General features: G+C 31.3%; 2 protein-coding genes across 3 annotated transcripts; one reads left to right on the top strand and one right to left on the bottom strand.

Moving 5' to 3' along the window:
• Window positions 1-642: 642 nt before the first annotated feature.
• On the bottom strand, window positions 643-26,325 carry LOC123701099 (putative peptidyl-prolyl cis-trans isomerase dodo). 2 transcript variants are annotated; one of them, XM_045648539.1, is made up of 6 exons: window positions 26,171-26,325; window positions 5,782-5,808; window positions 4,110-4,232; window positions 1,832-1,871; window positions 1,288-1,491; window positions 643-998 (listed from the first exon to the last, which is right to left on the bottom strand). In XM_045648539.1, the coding sequence occupies exons 2-6, from the start codon at window positions 5,782-5,784 to the stop codon at window positions 799-801; spliced, it is 570 nt and encodes a 189-aa protein (XP_045504495.1). In that variant the 5' UTR covers window positions 5,785-5,808; window positions 26,171-26,325; the 3' UTR covers window positions 643-798. The 2 variants fall into 2 exon arrangements, with proteins under 2 accessions (XP_045504495.1, XP_045504496.1); XM_045648540.1 differs by lacking the exons at window positions 643-998; window positions 1,288-1,491; window positions 1,832-1,871; window positions 4,110-4,232; window positions 5,782-5,808 and adding an exon at window positions 25,396-25,908.
• Window positions 12,518-22,967, top strand: LOC123701092. The gene is made up of 2 exons (XM_045648530.1): window positions 12,518-12,580; window positions 21,838-22,967. The coding sequence occupies exon 2, from the start codon at window positions 21,842-21,844 to the stop codon at window positions 22,865-22,867; it is 1,026 nt and encodes a 341-aa protein (XP_045504486.1). The 5' UTR covers window positions 12,518-12,580; window positions 21,838-21,841; the 3' UTR covers window positions 22,868-22,967.

Genomic DNA, 26,325 nt, shown 5'->3' with positions numbered 1-26,325 from the left:
CTTCGCGAGGAGCGCATACGTTCATATTCAGAACGAACTTCAGGTAACTTCGTGCCCTTTGACTCGGGCGCAAAAACCGACAACAAACGGAAGTAGGCCGAGGCGAGGTAAAGTTGGACGAAGTAAGCCGAAGTGCCTCTCTACATTATTCTATTCGTCTAACCTCGTTCAACTTCGCGAGTAATGTGGAGGAGGCATAAGGTCCATAACAAGTCCATAACCACACCCTTGACCACACCATATTATATAAGACATCATACCCGCTGGTCTCCCACTAAAAATACTACTATACCTACTCCTTAAAATTAAAAATCTTAAATCTGTAACGTACCATATGGAATTAAGACTTTAAATTTTATTCCGCAATTTTGTTCATCAATGGTTTTAGGTGGGTTTTAGTAATTAAAAATCGTCAACTTTTCTATCAATTCTACATCTTTCAAAATAAAATGTCTTGCACAAATTCTACATAATTATAACGTCTCGAGGAATAATTTTAAATTTTAGAAAGCATTCTTCTTTAGTTACAATGAATTAAAAATAAAACAAAGTTTATTATTAGTTATATTTATTAGATATAAACAGGTTCAATAATAATTTTAACCGATAACAAACTATTTTTATAGAAACTGAAAAGGATATAATATTATAATTTATAAATTACTTATAATTTTAATGGAATCATTATATCTTAAATGTAAATTTCAATTATTATGCGATGCAAAATAAAGTTAAATTTGACATTAAGAACTAGCAGTCTACGCTTACAAAAAGTATTACATGTACCTATTGTATTGATTATTCCATATCAATCTCCTCCATTTTCTTATACGCATATTTAAGTTCTTCCAATAAATCTTTAATTTGGGTTTTGTCTATGATCAATTCAGTGGTATTTTGTTCGCCAGCAAATACTTCATCAGATTTTATGGTCAGCTTTATTGAATCCACGGTGCCTTGTGGGGCGGGAGATGAGAACACATCCGTGACTTTATTCACTGAAAAGAAACAAAGAAACAAAGCTAGTTACCTACATATTGAACTATTCATTTAGAATAGAAAAACGCACGCTCTTCGCGTGTGTGCCGAGCACACGTGTCAGAAGTGAAACTTCTTTGGCAAGATTCAAAGATACCAAAAACGTAGACTGACCTTCGATAAATTGAGAATTTGATGAGATTGAAGAGATGAGAACATTTAATTATACCTAGTTCCAATCAATGAATATTTCAAAAGTCTATAATCTATTATCTACAATCAACCACAGAATACAAAATAAACACGCACCCATAAACCCGTTCGACTTGACATGCGTTTCATATGCATCCCTCGTGCTATCAGCGGCTTCAGCTAGCGCGGCAGCATGCGCCCGAGGCACGCCCAGCACGAGCAGGTCGCGGGCCAGCTGCACGCCGCTGCACGAACAGCGGTGCGCTTGCCGAAGAGTCCAGCGTAGTACAGCCGCTGCACGGGCACATTCTTCGCGAGAGGCTGTTATATACCCCGTAAAATATAGCTTGAAATTAGCATAAGTGCTGATTTACACAGGGTCAGTAACTGACTACAAATTCGAGGCAAATCAGTGCTGACCCGAAAAAAAACCCTGTGTAAACAGATTTGAAGTCAGTACAGAGGCTTATAGTCTATGTAAACAGTTAAAGTCAGTCGCGGCGCCAAAATTCGGCGCCGCGACTGACTTGTCTACTGACCCTGTGTAAATCAGCACTAACATACTAGCTACACGCTGACACATTATGATATAATATGCTCGTATTTAAATTATATGAGGAATTGCTAACAGGACAGAAACAGCTATTGTACTATAACTTACATAAATTTGTGTCTTTCAAAATCTCCATGATGCCATCGTCCTGCAAAGATTTGTAGTGTTATTGGAAATAATATGCTAATAATTTTATTTTTAGGCATAAATATAAATTTTAGGCATAAGTACATATAAATAGATAGGTATCTAAGTTATAATATTATTATGGATGTGTATACTTAGTTAAGTTTTATAAAATGAATATTTTATGTTGCTTAGCTGTTATTATTTTTCCCAATTGACATTATTTATTGATCGACCACCATAAAAGTACCTACATTTTTTATGATTTTTATAACTTTTTAAATCCTGTCTCACACGTCATATTAAGCCACTTTGTTGGTCTTATTTAATATTTCTTTATCAATTTATGAGTACAAAGAAATGTGAAAGCCGACCAAATATGATTTACGTATTCAAAGGAACTGTAAGGACGTAGGTGCCAGAAGGAAATGTATAAGTTCCTATAGTTATAATTTATCTTATAGGTACTAGGTACTTATTTTAAACCCGAATAATATAATAGTGCTATCTTAGTCTAATGACTTATCATCACTATACATAGTATAAAACAAAGTCGCTTTTTCTGTCCCAATGTCCTATTATGTCCCTTTGTATGCTTAAATCTTTTAAACTACGCAACCGATTTAGATCCGTTTTTTTAATACGTGGAGTGATTCAAGAGGAAGGTTTTAGTATATAATTTATTAGGTTTTAGACAAAGCGGGCGAAGCTGCGGGCGGTAAGCCAGTATTATAATAATTCTAAGTAAGTTTTAACACGAATAGGATATCATAATATCATTGACGGTATTATAGATATTTGTTTTTGACAGTGAATGATCTTAAACGTAATTAATTTCGCAAATCATGAGTTTTCTGTGAAATTTTCAATACAACTTCTCCGCTTGAGAATTTAGAACTTTGCCAAACTTAAAATAACCGTGTGAATCATTAATCGTTAAGTTAGAAATTATTAACAACTAATGTTTAATTTATTTGTATTTGCCTGCCGTTTTTAAATGGATTTTTATAACATAAGTACCTAGGTACTGCAAAGTTAGATAGGTCTGTTTTCTTTATTATTATAGTAGAGCCATTTTAATGATAAACCATCCTAAACATAATAAACAATTTCTGAATTGAAGAACCGACGTCGCTACAATTTTGTGTCAATAAACCTTTTTTCTTTTTAAATACTAGAGACGTTACTCTAAAAATCGAAATCTGACATCTAGAATCGAATGCATTGATTACTTGTGAATAAAAATCATCATAAATTAATAAATTCGATTGACAAATGTTTCAAATCCGTATCGATTAATACACTTTAATCGATGTTTTTAAGCAGGTTACCTCTCTTCGAAGATAAAATTGATAGACGTCAAATGTTGCCTATTAAATTGGCTCGACTATAGTAGGTATTATATGTCATCACAAATGAAGATATCGATATGCGATTAATATAATTTTTTGTTTACATAGTATAAAACAATGTCGCTTTCTCTGTTCCTACTTCCTATAAATCGCTATGTACCTACCTATGGTTAAATCTTAAAACTTCGCAGCAAATTTTGATGCGGTTTCTTTTAATAGGTAGAGTGATTCTCGGAGCGAAGCCACGGGCAGAAGGCTAGTAATTTATAAGTGGATATTATGATAAATATTAAATATGATATCTACCAAACCTGTTTTTAAAACGAATTTGCTCTTCTTTTTATAATAATAATAATTCTTTATTTGACAACAGAAATACATGTGTACATATGCAATTAGATTTTGGGATAACTTACATATAATTAAAACATAAACCGTAGGTTAATTGCGCTATTTAAACAATGTCTCCTATACTAGGGAATGTCCTGTGTTACAGGAGACATTTATCCGTCCGTTGATACAAATGATATACCTGATTATTGTAACAATTCTATACTATGCAAGTATCACTTTAGCCAAAGATTTGGTGAATTTAAAAAATATACTTACTCTTTAGGAAAAAAAAAAAAAAAAAAAGAGAAATTGAACTAAAAATCTAAAAGAATTTAAAAGAAAGGATATACGTATTGAGAGTGTGTGTGTGTGTGTGTGTGTATGTGTGTGTGAGGGAGTGTTCGTGTGTGTGTGTTTTCTATTTTGTAGTTTGGATTAAATAATATAGTGATCTAACAAGTGTTCACATTCATCATAATTAATTATTTTATTCTACCTGTTCCTACCTATTAAAACTTGAAATACTAAAGCGTCATGATAGAATTTTTCCTATTCTTTATAATATTTATACTTACAGGCTGTTCATCCACGACATGATGCAATAAATTCCTGAAGAGTGGAGCGGGTAGACTGCTCAGCGCGTGCAGAGCGGCGAGCGCCCATAGCGGGCAGTCACCATCGGAGCAGAACTTGAATTTCTAAGGATAATTACATTTGAATTGATAAATACATTATATTTGAATTTCTTATAAGCTAGATGCTTTATGATATAATGTTACCTAATACAATTAGGCTAAGATAAAGTTTCTATTTTTTGGATTGTATGAGCTGTGATACCTAATTCTTTTTCTCCGTTGTGTATTGGTGTGTTATTGTTGTCCGAATTTCTTTGCGAAATAGAGATTACACTGATTTTTAAGACGAAAATGGGGAAATAATAAATTAAACGATAGAATAATGATGTGTATGTCTGATTTCCAAAGGCATTATTTTATATTTTCCAAATAATATTTTCCAGAATTAATGAGTAAAAAAATAATAGATACATTTGTATAATAATATATTGGGTATTATTCAATTATACACCACACATCCTGTACACGAAATCAATTGTTGAATTATCATTACTGCATGATTGCTGTTTACTATTAGGAGATCTAATCACTAATAGGTACATTGATTGACAATTCACTAAACCACAGATTCGGATGGGTAATTATTAACCTTCATGTTAACATTTACCAACAATAGGCTATGTTATTTTGTATTCAATTATTACTATGAACGTTTCAATTCTCAATAATTGTAACAACAATTTGACGACGACAAGAAATTTAATATGATATCTGTTTTAAATGGGTCGAAATCGAGTTTCTAGAATTCGTTAATTGTTAAATACTTATTACAAACTAGCTGTGCTGTGCTGTTTACCCGCATTGATCCGCTCCTGTTGGTCTTAGCGTGATATAGCCTAGCCTTCCTCGATAAATGGTCTATCTAACACCGAAATAATTTTTCAAATCGGAATAATAGTTCCTGAGATTAGCGCGAACTCTTCAGCTTAATAATATTAAGTATAGATTTACAAGCATACAAATATACAAGCAAAATTAATAAAATTGTCTTAATATTTTATCAAAATACATACCTAGTAATTTTTTAGATTCAAAAAATGTAAATCTTACAATGTAACTATGCATTGCCTCTAGGCTCTACCTCTTACCTAGTTATTATACATTTATTTATTTATTTATTTACACTTTATTGTGCTGGCATACAAATAAATCCTTAAAATTAAAACTTATAACTAGTCCAGCACAGAAGGCGGCCTTATCACTTAAGAGTGATCTCTTCCAGGCAACCTACTGTGTGGAGTAATATTATGAAAGAGGAGGTAGGTAGGAAGTACAAAATATATTTAAATATATATACATACATAGCTATAAATATATCTATATACATCTTAAAGATCTTTGCAATTATCTTAATAATCTTAATATTATAAGATAACATTTGCCTATGTTTTGTAATTTAGTTTATAAGGTTTTCACACAAGAACTTCTGGACCGATTCCAAAAATACTTTCACACGCAGAAAGTTATATGTACAATTCCTACCTATATTCTATGTTGCTTTTATCCCGAATCAAGCCGGGACGAGCGGCTAGTTCATAGAAAAGGTGAAAGGCGTAGTACACTTCGCGTGGGCGTATCAATGTGGTATAAATGTACAAAATAACGAACTCACCATATTATCTACGATGTAGCTTGGTATCTGAAACAATATGATATAAAATTAACATCTGAATCACCCGTTAGCGCATGGCACATAGAGTTTTATCACGTAAGGGGTTAAGACATAGAGATGTTATTTATAGTTGAAATGGGAGATTTATATGGAGTTTATTGCGAAATACAACATGTACAATTTATATGTTATATCACTTATAACTTAACTCATATTACTAGCGATTAGAGACACATGATACACACTTTTAATCACTACAACATATTATAAAAAAAGTCGCTTACTCTGTCCCTACGTCCCTTTGTATGCTTAAATCTTGAAAACCACGCAACCGATTTTGTTGCGGTTTTTTTTATTAGATAGAGTGATTCAAGAGGAAGGTTTTAGTATATTATTTATTTGGTTTTAGATAAAGCGGGCGAAGCCGCGGGCGGAAAGCTAGTAACCTATAAGGGATGTTTTAAAATTATTATACTGTAACACAATGGAAGTAGATGTTAACATCAAAACGTATATTATCACTTATAGCTATTACATTTAACATTTTATGGCAATACTCTGAACATAATATAGTTGCCTATATGATATACATATAAAATAGTAGGTTCAATATTTCATCTATAGAAATGATATACATAGGTAAGTACTTTCCTATTAATAAAATTTCAAAACAAGCGGAAAAGTTCTGATTCATTATATCAATTTTTATATTTTATTCTGAATACGTAATTTTCCTGCTACATTTTCTGCATCATTATTTTTAAGGTATCGGAAGCTTGTTTATTTGAGAAAATTTGTTTATTTCATCGAATAGGAAGTTAAAAGGAGAGGTAAAAATTTAACGAGTGTTCGAACAACACACACGACAATTATTGAACAACGTCGAAATATTCCGCTATTCTTACTTCTGTTATAATACCACCAGATTAAAGAGCTATTAAAAGCGCTAAAAACTTACATAAAATATGATCAATCTATTTTAAACTTATAAAAGAAGCTAATACGTCGCTTGACCGTCACAAAGAGGTTGCTCTAGCAAATATCTCATAAAGTTAAGCAGTCATGTTGGACTATCGCTTAATACTCTGGAGGCTTATATTAATATCCATGTTAGTTCAAATATAACAAATATTTGTGAATAATTATTTGATGTTAAAATGGCGTGGATTCAATTCAAATAATCAAAAACTATGTTTAATCGTCACTACATAGGTAGTATAAAACAAAGTCGCTAGTGTTTTTTAAGGAAAATACAAATATGTAAGTATGTATAAAAATATATTTCCCGATAAACGAAATGATGATGTATTGATGAGCATATTTTATTATTAAATCCTATTAATTAACATATTTTATATATCTGAATGATTACCTAATTATCACATAGCATTGTAAATATCCTACGCAATTTTTTTATAGTTTGATTACGATGATTGCGTAATAACCGTAACAGCTTTTACTTAATTATTCCCGTGAAACAATAAAGGTTTTCACGTAAGAAATGAGATTACTATGACGCGACTGTAACATAGGACCCTCCCTCGTTTACATAGAAAACATATTGAAATTTGAAATCCTAATGCATGATATTGGTCTGAAACTATCCAAGTACAAAATAATATTATTAACATGAAAGTAACGTGTTATAAAATAATAAGCTAATAACGAACGAACGAACGAAGTAAATAACTAAAAATTTTTAATACCTAGGTAACTTTTGAATGATATTGATGGGACATTGGAAAAATAAAAAGACTACTTTATTCTACAAGAAAAGGAACTTTAATAAAAAAGAATAGAATAGGGATGTTTAGCAAGAGCTATCACGCATATAACGTGTGAAACTTGTGTGAGAAGCCACAGGTGGAAAGTTAGTTAACGTTTTTGACTTCAAGACAACTATTTTATATTATGTCATGTATTTCCCGTGAGATGAGGAAAATTAGTCAATTAAAAATAGAAATATCTTAAACGAAAACGGAAGGAGATCTAAATCAATGTTATTTTCTAATCAATCTCTTATAATAACAATTGTTTTATCATTATTTTAGACGCTTGATTTGAAAATCTTATCTAATTAATAAAAATAGGCAAAACAATTGACTTTCTAATTAAATTTTCTTTGGAAAGCTATCATTGACTACGATCTTTTTAGCTGCGCTTATAGATAGCATACCGATACACTATATTAAATACGAATTTTCACGGAAAATTATAATATTCATTATATTATAGCACCATTAGTGTTTCAACTCTTTTTTCTTTGTTTGGTAAGGAATAGGTATCTAATATAGTAATAATATAGGTTGAGATGGTTGTTAAATCATCTCAATAGATGGCGCGCGGTGTGTCCCAAAAGACACATTCGATTGCTCAGGCGGGTCACGAGTGGCTGAGTTGGTTAGGCATCCGCCCTGGAATGGCGCGAAGGATACGGGTTCAAGTCCCGCCTCGTGATCGAATTTTTTCTATTCTTTATAAATTTATACTATTTATAAAGCATTTGAATGCCATAAAAACCAAAAATATAAATTCAATATAGTTTTTCTTCAGAACGAATACCTATTAATAATAGGTAGTTAGGTAAATTATAGCAGAATACGAATAATCATAAAATAAATAAAAATCTTTTTTTAGATGTCAATTTAAGTCAAATTAACAGCAAAAGTAAAAGAGATATTATTTAACCTGATAAAAGATTAAGATATCCACAGATTAACTTATACTAGAGCCAAGAGGCAATGTTTAGGCGAACGAAAATAAGGAAAATGTGGTAAATTACTAATCCTACTTAACTTTCTGATTATCAATAATTAGTAACGCTCAAACCAACGAGTTGGAAAAAGTTATTTAAATAACTCAATATTATCCTGTATCCATTCACACAAATATATAAAAAATGTTATAAACCGGAATTATTTTATTTTAATAAAAAAAATCCCTGAAAATCACTTACAAACTAGTCAGATTCATCACTAAAATCAGGTACCAACTAATACTATTTAAACAAATAATTAACTATTACTTAACTACAATTAAAACAAAACACTCTAAACGAAATTACTCTACGGGGGTCAGATGTCAGCTTTCGGCAGCACGCATGTTTTCATTCAATCTCCCGCCCAGTCTCAGGTGTTTTCGCTCCAAACTGTTCACTTATCACGAGCTACGGGACTTTATCACCATCGATATTGCAAGGTTATTTTTATTAATGACACTTTAAAAACAAGTGCTAAGAGGTTGGCGAATTATGATTGAAATTGGTGAGGATGGTTTATTTTATCTATGGGAAATGACTTATGTTTTTTTTAATTAGGTAAGTTTTAAAAAGAATTTTGTGAAGATATCTAACTATTTATGATTTATAATTTGGCAAATAATAGTGAATCAGAAAATTTTAAAAACCGTTACAGTAATTTTTAATGTTATCTAGAGGTATATTAATATTATAAAGCTGAAGAGTTTGTTTGTTTGTTTGAACGCGCTAATCTCGGGAACTGCTGGTCCGATTTGAAAATTTCTTTCAGTGATAGATAGCCCATTTATCGAGGAAGGCTTTTTAGGCTTTATATTTATTATAGGCTATATATCATCACGCTAAGACTAACAGGAACGGAGCAATGCGGGTGAAACCGCGGGGAACAGCTAGTAATAAATAAAAGAGATGGGCTACATTTTCTCCTACCTACATGATATCTACTGCTTTTTTTGGAAAGTTGGTTTAGCACCAGACCTCATAAATAACCTAAAGTTAATGTCAAGAAATCTTTTAATAGTAGAAGTGTTTATGTTTCCCAAAGTTTCTCTTATTTTCATTTCCAACAAGTATTTCATTGTAAATTTGCGCAATATTAGACAAAACTTAGAAACGTTTTCTGACTGTGTTTCTGTAATTATTCTAAGATTTAAGAACTCATTTAATATTCAAATTATAGTAACAAGTGGGTTAAATTTAAAAATTTGAAAGAGTTTTTTTTAATGAAACAATAATTGATCTTAATATTCCGAATTCAATAATGTATCTTAAATTATTTTAAAAGAAAAATAAACCTTACAGCTTTATATAGAAGATAGGTAAGTATGTATATATTTTTGGAGACCCCATAAAAACATCCGTTTTGAGTAAACTAAGGAACTCATATAACCTTGTAAGTACAATATGCACATATTTATCAACTATTGTAACAATGCACAGATCACAGGAAATGCTGCGAATTTTTCCACGTATAGATATGTTTTCATCTCGCGTATTCTGCAGTTTTATCAATGTTATACGGTAATTTTGTTTTATAAGAACTCATTATTTTAAAGTTTATTTAAATACCTTTTAGAATATTATATTACGTGTTCTATATTAAATGTATGTATTGTAGATTTTTGAAACAAACAACACTGAATTAACTTGTATAATAAAATACTAAAGAGAAGTTCGTTTCCCAGTGAGATTTAGAGAAACAAATAAGGTTTACATTAAAATATTAGTGCATCCATTATCTTATTACTATTTGACTTGCAAGTTTTGTAGTTACTCTTTCATAATAATGATACTTCAAAATAATATATTTTGTAATTAAAAATAAAAAATATAAATAAGTAAAAAATATAATTATTATGTAAAACAAACAAATATAACCAATATAAAATTGTATGGATCGGAATTCAAATCATAACGGACTGAACTTTTTGAATTCACGTTTTTACACCTTTTGTAAAAGTATCACGTAGCGTAAAGCTTTACGTAATTTCTGTAATTCTACAGGGGCATTTTTTAATTTAGTATTAGACTATACTATAGTTCCAGTCCTTATCCTACGTATGTGGATACCAAATTTGAGCCCGTTTCGTACCTATAGGTACAGTAAGTACATAGTTTATTGATACATACATAAAAAATGACCTTAAATGTATACAATATTTATTAGAAACGAAGTAAATTAATTTACATATATCACTAATTGATAGATGCTTCTTAAAAAGGTCACACATATATGATGACCTATAACTACATCAGTCAGTTGGGATTGCTCATTGCAGGATTGAAAGCCTAGGACATGTTCTATTCTAGTAATTAACGGAGAAAATTAATTATGTTGTTAATGTTATATTATAATATGTACATTTTAATACAAAAAATATTCAAGTCTATTTTTATTCTCAAAATTGAGCTCTATATTTTATGATCACTGTAATGTTTCAGCATAAGTTGATTTTGTTTCTAAATCCTATACCTTTTTGCGAAACCTGTAAGCAAAAAGAAAAGAAATAAATATATAGTTTATGAAGGCAAATATTGAAAAAAAAAAACTTAGCAATAAATCGGTCACATTTCAACAATCAACAACCGATATAATGCGTTCTTTACTATCAATTTATACAGCATACAAACAAGCTGTGTAATATTTCCTCACAACATCGGGCTTATGATATTGAAAGAAAACAATTTCCTTGCATCTAATGAATTTGAAGTGCGAAACAGAGATGTTGCTAGTACAAATGGCCCTTGCGTTCAACAGTTGGTTACTTGTAGGGATAGCAACGGTTCGGAAATTTACATTTTTTGTTGCATGTGTGAGTTTGTGAACGACTTTTTGTTGCTATTGTCTTATTTAATTAAATTAAAATGAAACAATGTCTTACAATAATATTAACATATCTACGTATATTGTATAACTTAATTTTTAATAAATTCCCAAAATATTTCAAGAACTTAAACCAATGAAACTTACATTTTGTTGAATAGAAAGAAAATTTTGTTATTAAGAAAATTATCGAATTTCTAGTTTAACATAATATTATAGCAATAGAAAAAGTAAACAAGTTCACATATACGTACATAAAATAAACTTAAACTTCTCAGAGATATGATTGCAATTATTAATGCATATGAAATAAATGGATTTTGAACGTACATTCCTGATGTTGATATTTTTATAGCAAACATTTTACTCTCTTATATGAACAAGTTTAAAGGTGAAGGAAGAATTGTAATATAAATATTGGAATTAAATGTACATAGATACAGTCTACTCCTCTTTGAAATGCCATAACTTATGTAGTTTGTAGTATCAGGGGAGTTAGTTCTGCCTATACGAACTTTTAGAATATTTTTTTAGTAAGAAAGCAAGATAATTAAAAGGTATATTTAACGGTCGGTTATTCGTCGTCGGTCGTTAGTCAGTTTATTATAACGTAAAAAAATGTAGACCATATAAAACGAACTATTGGGGAACCACATTAGATAACGTGGTAATCTCGAGATTAAATTATGAACAAGTTGTATTTTAATAGATGTAGTACAGAGTACGATATTATAAAGACGTCTTGGAAGACTTTGTATGAATTTTTCTATGATCTATGTTTCAAATTTCAATATTTTAAACGAATTTGAAACGCAATGTCTATTCAAATCATAATTTCATAATTTCAATACTTTATAGCAAACATTATTTTTATGACCGCTGGCAGACCATCCAATCCGTTAAAAAATACTGATTAATAAACGTATTACACTCACTCAAACACATCTTGTCTTTACATACCTACATCGTAAATGTCACCCTAAAGTAACACCCTAAGATGTACACAACTTAACACAAATGCAAATAAAGCATACAATTACCATACAAACGCGACCACGAAAATTAATCGCGTGTTTATGCTGACGCTACCTAACCATGGCTGTATATATAAGAGTTGGGAGGCCGAACATCACCACACTTCAAGCGAGCGGCGGACAGTGAACAGCATTGATGTTAATTATATAATAATATCACGATTTTGAGGATTTCCTTCTTATAAGGTAAGATTAGTTTTAAGATGCAGAAATATAAAGATTTTTTTTTAATTTTAACAAATTTTAAAAATCTCTTATTAATCTCTAAGTTGTCCATTAAGTTTAAAATTTTCAAGGAATTAATTTAAATATTTCTTTACAACATCAAACGGTTTTCAATGTAATATTAATAAATTTTATCAGATCTAACCGATTTTAAATTCAATAAAACGATAAGGAACGTACGAATATTCATATTTTCAATTGTTGGAAATTTAATTTTACACGAAATAGGCTGAATTCAAAATATTGAATTGTATTTAAAAAGTAATTTATATTTATTCGAACCAATAAGCTGTTAAATAAATCGACTTTAAAGTTTTATTTTTAACGAAATAATGTTGAAGTGCTACGCGCTACGTGGCTACGCGGCTACGATATTTCGTAGCACTTGCGTTTATTTTGAGTGGTTAAAATTATCACGGTTGAATGCAAGATTCAAAATGGAAATTGAATAGGAAATTACGGTATAAGTTATTAATATTATTCATTATTTAGAACCGGATATAACCGATTTTAAGGGCTGATTTTTCAATCCTTGGTTAAAACTTATTCATCGAATAACGTATTAGACTACCTTTTCAAAAATATATTCTGATTGTCTGTATTTGACAGTTTACAGGTGACATTTTAAAATGTTCGTGTAATACTTTATTGGACGGGTAAATTTAACCAAGGATTGGAAAATCGGCGCTAAGTTTAATGTACTTTAGTTACTGAATATAATACATTATGGATAAAAATATTAAATGATGATATTGTTTAGTTATACACATTTATTTTCAATGTAAAAATTGATCATAAAGTGTTCATTCCCTTAGCTACATAGTCATAAATAACAATTTTCCATTGTTACTTAGCACACGCCTGTAAATAGTTACTTTTAAGTTATTAAAATCAACTCTCTGTAAGTTATATGTCATAAGTAAGTTGTAGTTTTGCTTACAGTATTTAAGATCACTTCATTATTACTACTATATTAATAATTCAGAAATTTGAGATCTTTATTATTAAACAATCGGTAAAATGAATCGTAGGAAGCAAGTAAAACTCTGATATTATTATTCGATTATACGCTCTCTCTCTTTATTTCTGGTTGTAATGGAATTTCTAACAATTATCATTTATCAAATGATATTAAGCTTTCTGATATAACGGAAAAGTATTAATAAGGAACGCAGTTAGTTTCCGAATAGTTTAGTTCACGAAATTTACTCTACGTGTTTGTAAAAACTTAAGACAAATGGTAATTTGAATCCTATATGTTTATTTCTGTATATGAGTTATAACCAATCATATAAATAAAGGAACTAACAAAACTTTCAATCAATTCATAAAATTTAATCCTACCGACATTTTATTGTAGTTATCTTTCTCTAACATATCATTTTTATAAGAAATGTATAATTATAATAAAAAAATAAAACGGACAACGATACACAATCTTATTGTGAACCTCCTTTTTTGAAGTCAGTTGAAAAACGGAAATGTCAAATGGTTTAACGGATTTAGTATATTTGCGTAGTCTAGGCTAGCCTGCAAGGCACAAACATTTAAGCAAATGCTTAAACCAAATGCACGTTTGATGTTAGACCAGTCTCATAGAATCGGATAAAAACTCTCTATACAATTCTATACGACACTTATAACGGCGAAAGATTGTAAGAATGATTGACTACTGACTATATCTTAATCTAGAGAAAGAGCTAAATTATATAATCATACTATAGTCTAAACGTCACTTAACTATTAATGAGAAAGTTTGTCAGGTTTGATATTTCTCTTTGGAAACGGCTGATCGGATCTGGATAACATTTTTCTAGCCATAGATAGATAGATAAATACTCTCCACGTACAAATTTAGCTGTGGGCTGCACTTAATAATTAAATAAATATTTAAAACGAAGAAAACAGATAGGTACAAGAATTTTTATTTAAGAAAAAACAACAAATTCGCAACGAGAAAAAGCTTCCGAGTTTCGAGGTCCGACTTTTGAAAGCTGTCGAGTTAGTTTGCCATTTATTCCATTATCTTATCTTTCTCTGTAAGCATTTGGCTTTAGAGAGCTTTCCGCCCGCGGCTTCGCCCGCGTTTTCAAAGAAAAATCCGCATGGTTCCCGTTCCCGTTGGATTTCCGGGATAAAATCTATCCTATGTGTTAATCCAAGTTACCCTCTAAATGTGTGCTAAACTTCATTGTAATCGGTTCAGTAGTATTTGCGTGAAAGAGTAACAAACACACACACACTACCTTACAAACTTTCACATTTATAACATTAGTAGGATACCTAAGATACCAGCTGAACCGCGCGGACGAATCTACGAACAAAAATACGGAATGGCCATTCGTCCTAGTGAATAGAGAGCATGAAATCAAGACTTCAACGAAATTATCCGATCTATCCGATTCGAGAAAAATTCAACACATAAAAGCATAAGAGAGCCAAATTATATTATTTACTAGACATTTATTTGGACATGAAACTGATATCTTTTCTCCATTCTATGAATATAATTCGGGGATTAAAAACACAAATATTAATTTTTACGATGTACAATGTAACTCTTAATCGAGTTATTATCACGTTCTTAAAACATCGGTTTCCTATACATTAAGTTTATTTACATAATTATAAATCATCCTAAAATTAAGATCAATAGAAAAGAAAACCACCAAACCGTTTTAATTAACGTTTGCACGAGGCATCGTTGTACCTACAACAAAATTCAATGTTTAGCGAAAGTCGACCAAGAAAGTTTCACATATAAGAGAAATAAACTTTAGCGGGGTTTTCCAATTAGATTATCTGCGTTTTGTTTGATTTAAACATGTACAAATAATAATATGTATACTAGCCGTGCCCCGCGATTTTACCTGCATTGCTCCGCTCCTGCTGGTTTTAGCGCAATGATATTATAGATACCTATCGCCTTCCGCGATAAATGGGCTATCTAACACTGAAATTTTTCTAATCGGATCAGTAGTTCCTGAGGTAAGCGCGTTCAAACAAACAAACAATCTCTTCAGCTTTATAATATTAAAATATATAGTAGAGATAGTTATGCGTTCGGAAATTAATAAATTGATTGATCAATAACACGCAAAAGTTTGCATAGTACAAAAAGTTTCGAGTTAAACTTATAGAACGACCAAGCTCAATTATCAACTCATAATTGTTTGTTCGGATTGCAATATCGTCAAAATTATTTAGGGCCGATTTTTCAATGCCGAGATAAACAGCTAGATAGACTTTATTCTTCAGTTAACAAAATATTCAATTTTTCAATAGACGAATAGGACTTATCTATCGAATAACTACGTTATTTGAGGAATAAATCTATCTGCTGCTCCAACGGCCAGATAGCGTGCTATTCGACGATTAGACGTTTGAGTTGACAACTAACGCGTCAAATTTGGGATATTTTCGTATGTAATAACATAGAGCGTAGAATTTTTACAATAAAGCCTCTTTCTATAAAATAATTATCAATTAAAATCATATTGAAATTGATGTTTTTGATAGTACCTACTGATGATCATGCCATTGAAAATTTGCCGGACGCTGCCTTTATGTCGTTTCCATCGTAAAATATATAAATTTTAACACAAATTTAATCAAAACTCTTTACTCGAATCAAAACAATAATCAACAATCATAGAACACAAGATAAACTTAAAATGCACTCCTGACGTGAGTCATAATGACGGTTGTTGACATATTGCAAGTTGACTCTATCCCGCTCTAACCTGACTAATTTAATATGTTTGTTTCGCCACTCCAAGAGCAGAGCTGCCAATATGGAAATATTTGGTCAGATAGTTATTCATCAAATAAATCACGATTGAAAAATAGGCGAGCCGTTATGAGTTAGATAAGCAATTGAATAAATCTATTCGAGGGGTAGTTATTAGACTGTTTATCTGGGCATTGAAAAATCGGCCCTTAATGATTTAATAGAAATGTAAGGTTTATGAATGGTTTTTGTAAATTTAATTTTTACTATTCAGGAAAATAAAGGTTAATTCATAATTATTCTTATGATAAGCGAATGCGTATTTACAAACCACAAAAAAATTATTTCAGATTATTTTTTGATTACGCATAAAGTTGAATTTTTATAAAGACCCTTCGCAACGGATTAAAACACAATTTATTAACTCGGTTCGTAACATAATTGAGGCGTGAAATCAAACACAGGATTTAATTCTTTTAAAATATAATCGCGCGGAACACGGTAACCTTATCTAATAATTCCACTCATATTTGAAAGCCATCAAAATCGAAACTCGTGTGAAAACAAACCCTATATTCCCAATCAAATTTTCGGATCACAGTGCATTCAAAAGCTTTGTCTATGCCCCTACAACAATGGTTTATCCATCAGACATTTTGCGGTTTGACTGACCGCATGACAAGAAATACAATGCAACTCCTGTGTTATAAATATATACTCTTTGACAAACATGTTTGAAAACAAGAGCTATATGGAACCATAGACTAAAGGTAGGTACATATTATTATCTACTATTGGTACTAAGAAATTGTAAACGATTTCTTTAGCTATTAATTTTATGATCATGTTTATTTTTCAAAATAATACCCATTTGATTATAATGTACCTCTATATATAATTAAGAGTGGTGTAGGTGTATAATGTTTATTTATTTTTCGGTGATTAGTGAAGGCGAAATTAAAAAGAAAGTTAAAAACAAACTCTATAATAGATACTTATACATATTACACTGAAATTAACAAGTAATTCTTAAAATCTATATTTATAATCAGCTCATGATAAGGAGAAATTTAAAGTACCTAAAAGAAAATTCAACTTTCAACTACGTAATCACAGTGAAGTCATCCAATACATTAGTTTGCAATGCATCTTTGCTGAAAATGCTTTTAACATAAGCTTTTAACATAAGCTTATTTACTTGCAGCTTGAGTAACGTTCAAAGAAAATCTTCTTGAAAAATATATTCTAGATTATTATTATGTTTACGATAAGACCAAATAAAACCTAATGAATTTCAAAAACATTGGGTTTCGAATATTAGATTTTAAATACAAATTCGATCGTAAAGCACTCTCTGATGCTTCGCATCGTCGTGCAATACATATAGATATATTGTCATTTTATAGAAGTACCTATACATAGCCCAAAAAAATGATTATTTATTAAAATTTTGGTACCTAACAGGTAGATAAATTAGTTAATTTTATACTGTTTGTTTGTAATGTTTTATAATAATCATATTTTTCAATATTCTCTTGAGTTTAAAAGAACGTGTCAAACACATTGCATCTTCTTCATTTGACCTATTATACTCCACTAAACAAAACTCCACTTAATGAGCATTAGCGAGCTTGCGCAACTTTAAAGCTTTTGAAGAAACAACAATTCTTTCAGATTTTTTCTTTAATAGTTTCAACATCGTGTTCAAGTTTTCTTTTGTAAGTTACAACTCCTGCATCCTACAGTCCATGACTTGACTGAAAATTGTCTAGAAATATAATGTATATAGTTGAAGTATTGCACCTGAAATTGACGCTGTTAACGTGCAATTTTTTTTAAATTAACCCATCAAAGATCAGAAAATTTATCGTTATGGTGATATTTTTTTAAAACAGTGTTTTCAAAAAAATTTAAACGCTCTTCTAAAATTAAACTACAGCTTACTACACACTGAATATACTTTCAATTTACCATAAATTAAATTCAAACTGCATACAGTCTATATTAATACGATTAAATAAATTTTGTGTCGCAGTATCTACTCTATGTACGAAACCTGTTATTCAGAAATGGACTAGTTTCTTTTAGTATACCATGGGGGATTTCATACAAAAACTTTATTACCTACTCTACCAGCCGTATATTGTCTTGAAAATGTGTAGTTTTATTACTTAGTATTGAAAATTGTTTTCAAAATGGTTTATGGATTTGATTTAAGCCGTATTCGTAAATTGACTATTTATTGAATTGTAGTGAAAGCGAAACTCAATTTAATTAGTCAAATTTTAATTTGATAGTACTTAGCTATTACTTCTTAAATGATTTGAATTACAATAAATTATATGTACCTATTTGTTATCAAGAAACAGAAAATATATTATTCACCAAACAAAATAACTAGGTTGAATCGTCATTTTTCCCATAAATAATTATCTAACTTCAACCGTTACACCTACCTACTGTTACGCTACCTAACAAACAATCTCATTGATACAAGTGTAAAGTGGAATAATATTACAAGCAACGTCACGGCCCCTCACTTGTTTAAAGGGTAAAGGTAAATTCAGCGCCCGAGCTATTAAAATTGTCAATATTTACGAAGAGGAGACAAAGAAAAACTTCAAAGGAATGCAGAAACAATACCGTCGTAATGGACAAGTTCAAATGAGTGCCTGAATGAATTTAAATTATTGAGTAAAGGGTCGAATAATCGGATTCCACGAGAACCATTACATTTAGTCGCAATTTGTTTACCAGATAAACAGCTAACATAGGATCTTTGTGTTTTATTTATCTCTGTATAAAATGTTTTTAAAAGTACCTACGACGGCACAAACTTGGCTACTAAAAGCTGCTGAAACAACTAAAAGCTTTGAATGCTCGGAACCAATAAGATTTACGGGAAGTAAATAAAATAATATTTCTTTTCATATTAAAGCAAGAATATAGATTATAGGTATACCCTTAATTCATCAAAGAACAGGTGAAAATCTCAAATAGTATCCTGACTGACCAGGATGTATGCAAATATCTGATTTTAGGTATTTAATAGAAAGAAAGAAAGAAAGAAAAGAAAGAAAATACATTTATTTGTACCGATGCACATTAATACATAAAAAATAAATAAAATTAACTTATAACTAGTTACAACGGCACAAAATGGATAATATCCACTCAGTGGTTTGAGAATCTAAGGACATATAAGACACTTAGATTCTCCACTGATTTTCAGTGGACACCACATTGACATCCTGACAGTGGCAGTGTACTTATTATGAAAAAAATAAAAATAAAAGCAATAATATAATATATAATAATATAATATAGTAGATAGGAAACATATCATATATATTATAAAGAATTATTACTTACATAACAGACAATAATACATTCTAAAAGAAGATACAATACTAATACGCGATACATCATATAATTAATAAACAACAACTACAAATAGAATTATTACCAGAGCCGTACCGAGTCACGTGTTTGGAGCCCCGACCTCAGAACCTTTTTGTAAGCAGAGCAAATGGAACTTCAGTCTGTTTTTGAAGCCCAATACATTGTTGCTATTGCGGATCGGTGGTGGCAAGTCATTCCAGCACTTAGAGGCACTAAATTTAAAGCTACCCCTAAATGCTGCAGTTCTGTGGAGGGGCACTTCCATCAGTACATTCCTGTACCGTGTTGAGTGACTCGTGTTTGACTCCGACAACCACTTCAGCTTTTTGTACAAATAGAATAATATTATGAATAAGGAGTTTCTAAGTACAAAATAACCATAACAATAGATCGTTCATCACCGAGATTAATTATGTTTTAAAATAGAAGTTAAACTCACCGCTAAGTATTTGCCCTTTCTTTACGACGTTAAGGACAACTTTCAACAATAGTTTTAAAATACTTTGAAAATTAACGCCAACATAATTATAATTCGAGAAGATACTCCGAAGCGTCCACGCATATTTACGGGTTGTAATTGTTATGTTGCTGTTTGATAATCTATTTATTTCAAACGAAAGTAACTTTGTCTGCATGTCTTTTCAATATTAAACAGACAAACGAACAGAGAACGCGGAGGTGAAACTATATTATGATATAATGCTGTCTCATCATCAGTGTATGGGAGCAGAGGCACGGATGGAAGCTAGTGTGATTATCAATAACGTGTAGAGATGGGGATTGTTGGTTAAACTTTTTCAATGCAATATATATATATATATATATATATATATATATATATATATATATATATATATATATATATATATATTTTTCTCACACATCTACATAACATACATTCCACTGCAGATATTATTCGCGATGAAAACTACTGAATAGACTATCCATACATAAGTACGACAAATCTAATAGGATACGGTGTACATGTTGTATAATTTTAATTCGATACTGCCGTTTACGTCTCAAACATTTATTACAAACGCATTACGCCTTCCAAAAGTCATTTTACAAGTTCTTATTGTAATACTGTTTTATGAAAAGTTAAAGACACCACAGAGCGCAGATAATAATTTTAATTTTTTGATTAAAAGTTAGATTACTTATCTACAATAACGGTACTGTTATAAGTTGAACGGATATTTTGCGTCTTATTATTTTCAAAAGGTTATCTTTTAATACAAAAAATCGCTTACGACTTTTTTTAGATTGGTTTGATGTCAAAACTTCGGAGCTACGATTTGCAACTCTTTTCACATCACATTTAAAAAAAACTTTCTATATTCCCTTTTTATTACAATAGTTTCATATAGTCGAAGAAAGTGCGCCAAACTGGAATAGATTTATAGTGGAAAGTCGATTAATAGGTATATACTGAAAGTTAAGATTTCTTAATACTATCTAACTAAGTACAAGTTTATGAAAAATATAAATACCCTAAGAAAAGTTATTAACGTCTAAGTAATTAGATCTCGTTATCAAACAAAAATATTATGTAAATGAAGATCTGTTATTCTTATAATACACAGCTGTAAAACTTTTGTTTTTCTTATGAAAGAGTTTTCATTTGTGTTGGTGTTTAAACTTGATATAAGTGTGGGTTGTAAATACCTAATGTGTTTAATTACGTCCATGTTTATTATGCTCGAGTTCTTGTATGTAAATTAAGTTAAGAGAACTTTATTTTTAACAATCGTGTTTATTAATAGCGATGTCGGCCTTTAGAATCAGAGGTACGTTACATTTGAATTCAACTGGTCGTATGTAGGTACCTGATGTTAAATTGAGGTTCGGTGAATTATTTACGTACCTAACATTTTAATTTTTGTTACATTTTAATATCATAGCGAGACTAGATTTAGAATTTTGACAAAGGTAATAACAACAACCTACACAATAAGGCATACAATAATTAAGCAACCTATCCGATGAATAACGTAACTAGATACCTACAACTATCAAATTAGAAATACTGACGAGATGCAATCTTTAAAACGATATATCTTACGCATTTTTTATTAATTTTCAGGATCATGGCGCACTACTGGATCTTCATAACGTTCACATGGTTCGGCACAGCAAGCCTGCAGTACATCAACACCGCCGGCGCCGACGGCGAGGCTCTCATGGACCCGCTAGACTCCACCATTCACTTCCCTCCCCTCCCCTACGTCAATTACTTTAACTACCCAAGAAATGACTTCGAAGTTCCACAAAGCGACGACAACATGGATCACAACGAATTCTATCCGCAAGATCACGATCCAACCGAAATACAAAGAAAACGACGCACCACTGGCAGCGAGCAAACTGAAGAGCCAAAAGACCAGCAGTGGAAACCAAACCTGGTCGATGTAGACAAGACCCTGTACTTGAATAACGAAGATAGAGCAAGCCCGTTTATATTTCACAGCTATTCAGGTAAACTTGGCAGGAATTCTACCGATTTAATGAGCTCCATAGAGAAAAGGAGCTTCAGTCCTTGGGGTGGAAAGAGAGATGCAATAGAGCACATGTGGACATGGAAGAGATCAGCCGGTATCCGAGAGCCCAGCATGCCGAAGAGAGTACGTTTCAGTCCGTGGGGTGGAAAACGAAGTGGACAAATGATATACAAGCCAGGATCAAAAGCCTCAAAGGTTATTTTTTCTGCAAACGTACCAGAGCTAACTCGTATTGTATCGAATTATTCTCCCAAAGCAGGACGCTTGGATATGGCCGGATTCCAGTACATGCCAACTCTAGACAAGCGACATCCAATTAAAATCCTCGCGTTATCCACTCAATTCGACGAGAAAACAGCTAAAGAAGCTTTACCGTTTAACACCTTCATGGAAAGTTTACCGAAATCCTTTAAACTCGGTCATCCGTATTTGGACGTGAATCTGAAGAAGGATGGAAAGAGGAAGGTTAAATTCAGCGCTTGGGGCGGAAAGAGATCTCCACCTATCATCGGCCCCATATGGACTCCAGCGCCTCAAAACATCAAAGACTCGACTTTAGATACCATTGTCCTGATCCGAAACCACGAAAATGACGATTTATCAAAGGTTCTTTAAAAACTAAACGTTTAAAAATCAAACGACTGGAACTCCCGAACATGAACACCGAAACGTTTTTACTCTTTTATTATAAGAAATATACGGCTTTGCATAATAATATTTTTGTGTAATTACGGTAATCTATAATTGATATGAATATTTAAATTTTAAAGTATGTTCGGGAGAAAATTTTGTCTTCAGTAAAAGGCTGGGTTTGCTGAAGACAAGAGGGTACTAAGTCATAGAATAAGCAATCAAAGATAATTAAATTAATGATTGTAAAATGTACTTTAGTCAATTTGTGATGCCGTTATTATAATTGAGTCCAAACGCACGTATATCTACATGTTATTAAATATAAATTATGAGCAAATTGTTAGTAATAAACAGTATTAAATTATGACTAAATTATTTGCATTCCCTACTTGTGTTTACTTTCATAATTATCTAATACTAGCGGTCCGCCCCGGCCTCGCCCGTGGTACATATTTCACAATAAAAGGTAGCCTATCTTCTTTCTCAGGGTCTAAAGATTGTCTGTGCCAAATTTCATCAAAATCGATTGAGTGGTTTATGCGTGAAAACCATACATAGGTACATAATTACAAACTTTTCCCCTTTTATAATTATGTTGGACTCAAGTTAAAGGGTTTTAGGCACCTACCTACTTTATTAATAAAAAGGATATTGGGATGGGAAACATCATGGGATACCATTCCAATAAGCAAATGGATATGTAAACATAGTTATAAATAAAACAAGCCACATCCTCTATATAGCTTTATTTTAATAAACACTATAACATAGTAATTCCTAGTTTAAAAATAGCTTATTTCATAATACATATTATATAGTGAACGCAAAAACTATTGAGAAAATCAATATTATTTGATATCTTTCATTTGATTTCTTTTACAATAATAGATTCTTGATAGCAAAATAACATTATTTTCCAAATGTCAAAATTAGTCATAAGTAGATATTTGCTCCAACAAACATAATTTTCAATTAGATAAATGTAGTGAATATTCACTACATTTGGAATATTAGTTTCCAACAAATTTTTGGTTTTAACTAAATTAATTTTTTTAATTAATAAAATGAAATGCTTAGGACACAAAATAATTTTCCTTGCAACAAAATTATCTATTTAAAAGTATCAGTAAGTCTTAATTTATGTTTAATCTATATATATATATCTTATTTCTAACATTATCGAGTAATAATAATAAAAATAAGTGTGTGCAATATTGTAAGCCATTTCCTGGTTAATATAATGATTACTAACAATATATTTTCTAAAAATAATTCAGCGCCATCTAGTAGCAGTCTTTAGAAGTAAGTATAGTGGAAAGAACAAATGAATGTTGTTAAGTATGAAAATCCGTTATGGGTCTTCTTTACAATGGGCAGTGTTGGGCGAGTAGAGGCAATCAAGATAGAGAGGCCCTAAATATCTATGATTGGTCATCATTGTATTTATAATCGCTGTAATGACGAAATACATCGACAATCATTTGTTGGGCAAACGCTGCCCATTGTGAAGAGAGCCCATTACATAAACATTTACAAAGCATTATCATTGTCTTCTTGTTGCAAAAAATAACTTCATTCAATTTCAAGTCCTCCAACCACAGATCAAGATATAGTTCTGTGCCTCCAACAATCAATACATTTCTCATTTTACTAAAATGTTCATAGAAACAAAAAATTGAAAGAAAAATTAAAATACTTAGTTATTCTATCTCTATAATATACTGGCTGTTCCCCGCGGTTTCACCCGCATTGCTCCGCTCCTGCTGGTCTTACCGTGATGATATATATAGCCTTCCTCGATAAATGTGCTATCTAACACCGAAAGAATTTTTCAAATCGGACAAGTAGTTCCTGAGATTAGCGCGTTCAAACAAACAAACAAACTCTTCAGCTTTATAATATTAGTATAGATATAAAATTATTATATATTACCTAGATCCCATCCATTTCAAATCGTATATTATTGGGATGCGATGTTGGCAGTTTCTGCTAGTTGAATTTGCCTTATAATTAAGCAATTTAAAAGTTAAAAACTATAGTGGAGTCAAGCTATATTTTTTTTATTTTAAATCTATCCAAATTGTTGCCTGTATTCTCTAACAAGTAGGTCACAGAATACATATTTAGCAAAAATGCCTCACAAATTTCAACGGAATCATGTACTCATTTGCCAAGATAATTATTATTTTATTTATATAAAAATGTAAAACAAATTTGCGCCATGTGCGACATTATTATAACTAAGCTATGAAACGATGTAACTGTTTCTATTAGTGCGAAATTGCAATGTGCAAATGTGTTTTAAAATGAACCTGAGGTCACTTTTAGACACTTTTTGACATTATAATATTTTCATACATATCTGTAATTTAAATCAAGTTAATGAGGACACATTAGCACTTTAAATCAAGTAATAAATCTTATACTATGTTTACTGACAATGAGCGCATAGTAAATATGACTTATATGTGAACATTTACATAAAGGACACATTTCAGTTCTCAATAAGTCAGAATAGTGCAAAAATAGTTATACATGAGAAATATAACATTTAAGCAGTTCTCAAGATGATGTGAACACCGGAATCGGTTTCAACAGGCTTGCTGAGTTGTCCAATCTTTAGCTTATAAGCCTCTTCCTCAAATGGCTTCTGCATTTGACCACGTCCAAATGAGCCAAGATCACCTCCACGCTTAGCTGATGAGCAGTCAGAGAACTTTGTAGCGATATCCACAAATGTTGCTTCTTCTGCTACTATTTGCTTCCTATAGTTCTTTAGGATCTCTAAAGCTTCCTCCTTGCTACGCGTGATGTTGTCTTCGCGCCATGACGATGGCCGCCGGCTTTGCGCGTGCTTAACAAGAATATGGCTGCATCGGATCTCACCTGGGTCGGCGGGCGCGTCGGGACGCTCCCACTGCGATTTCTTCGTGTATGTGTTTAGAAAGTATGCCATACCCGTTGACCTGCTCTTCCTCATCTCCCATCCTTCGGGCAATGGTCCCTCCTTGTCAGTTGGCATTCTGGAATGTTTGGTGAACAATTTCATCGTTTGTTTATCACACATCACTTAAAACCGCAAAAATAGGGTTATAATCGCGGTAAAACGGAAATATTTCACGTAAATTCCGTTCTCAATAACATTTCGCGGCTCAATAAGCGTTTTAATGTTTTGTTTTGATTACATATAGCTTTCAGATATCTATTTACTAATTAGAAAGCAGAAATGCCTCCCCAGTCGGCTTCCGTTTAAACAAGAAAATATGCTTTATAATTAATACTTACCTAATTTTTTGTTGTTTATTGACTTCTGGTAAACCGCAACTAATCCCACTTGATTTATTTTATATTTAAACGTAGTGTAAATTACTGTTAAACACCTTTTAATAATTTACAAAATGCAAGCGAAGCAAAAGCAAGCCAAAAAGGCACCAGAAAGG

This window comes from Colias croceus, chromosome 20 (genome assembly GCF_905220415.1).
Source record: "Colias croceus chromosome 20, ilColCroc2.1".
In the NCBI taxonomy this organism is placed as follows: Eukaryota; Metazoa; Arthropoda; class Insecta; order Lepidoptera; family Pieridae; genus Colias; species Colias croceus.
The sequence above is the reverse complement of the archived record's forward strand: the minus strand, read 5'-3'. Positions and strand labels throughout refer to the sequence as shown.

What these genes read in the sequence shown, in the direction of transcription:
- LOC123701099 (XM_045648539.1), bottom strand. An exon ending in TTTGAAAGACACAAATTTAT is followed by an intron (nt 1,492 to 1,831) that starts GTAAGTTATAGT and finishes GGTATATAACAG; the next exon opens with CCTCTCGCGAAGAATGTGCC. An exon ending in CAAGTCGAACGGGTTTATGG is followed by an intron (nt 999 to 1,287) that starts GTGCGTGTTTAT and finishes GTTTCTTTTCAG; the next exon opens with TGAATAAAGTCACGGATGTG.
- LOC123701092 (XM_045648530.1), top strand. Translation starts at nt 21,842, where the DNA reads ATGGCGCACTACTGGATCTTCATAACGTTCACATGGTTCGGCACAGCA.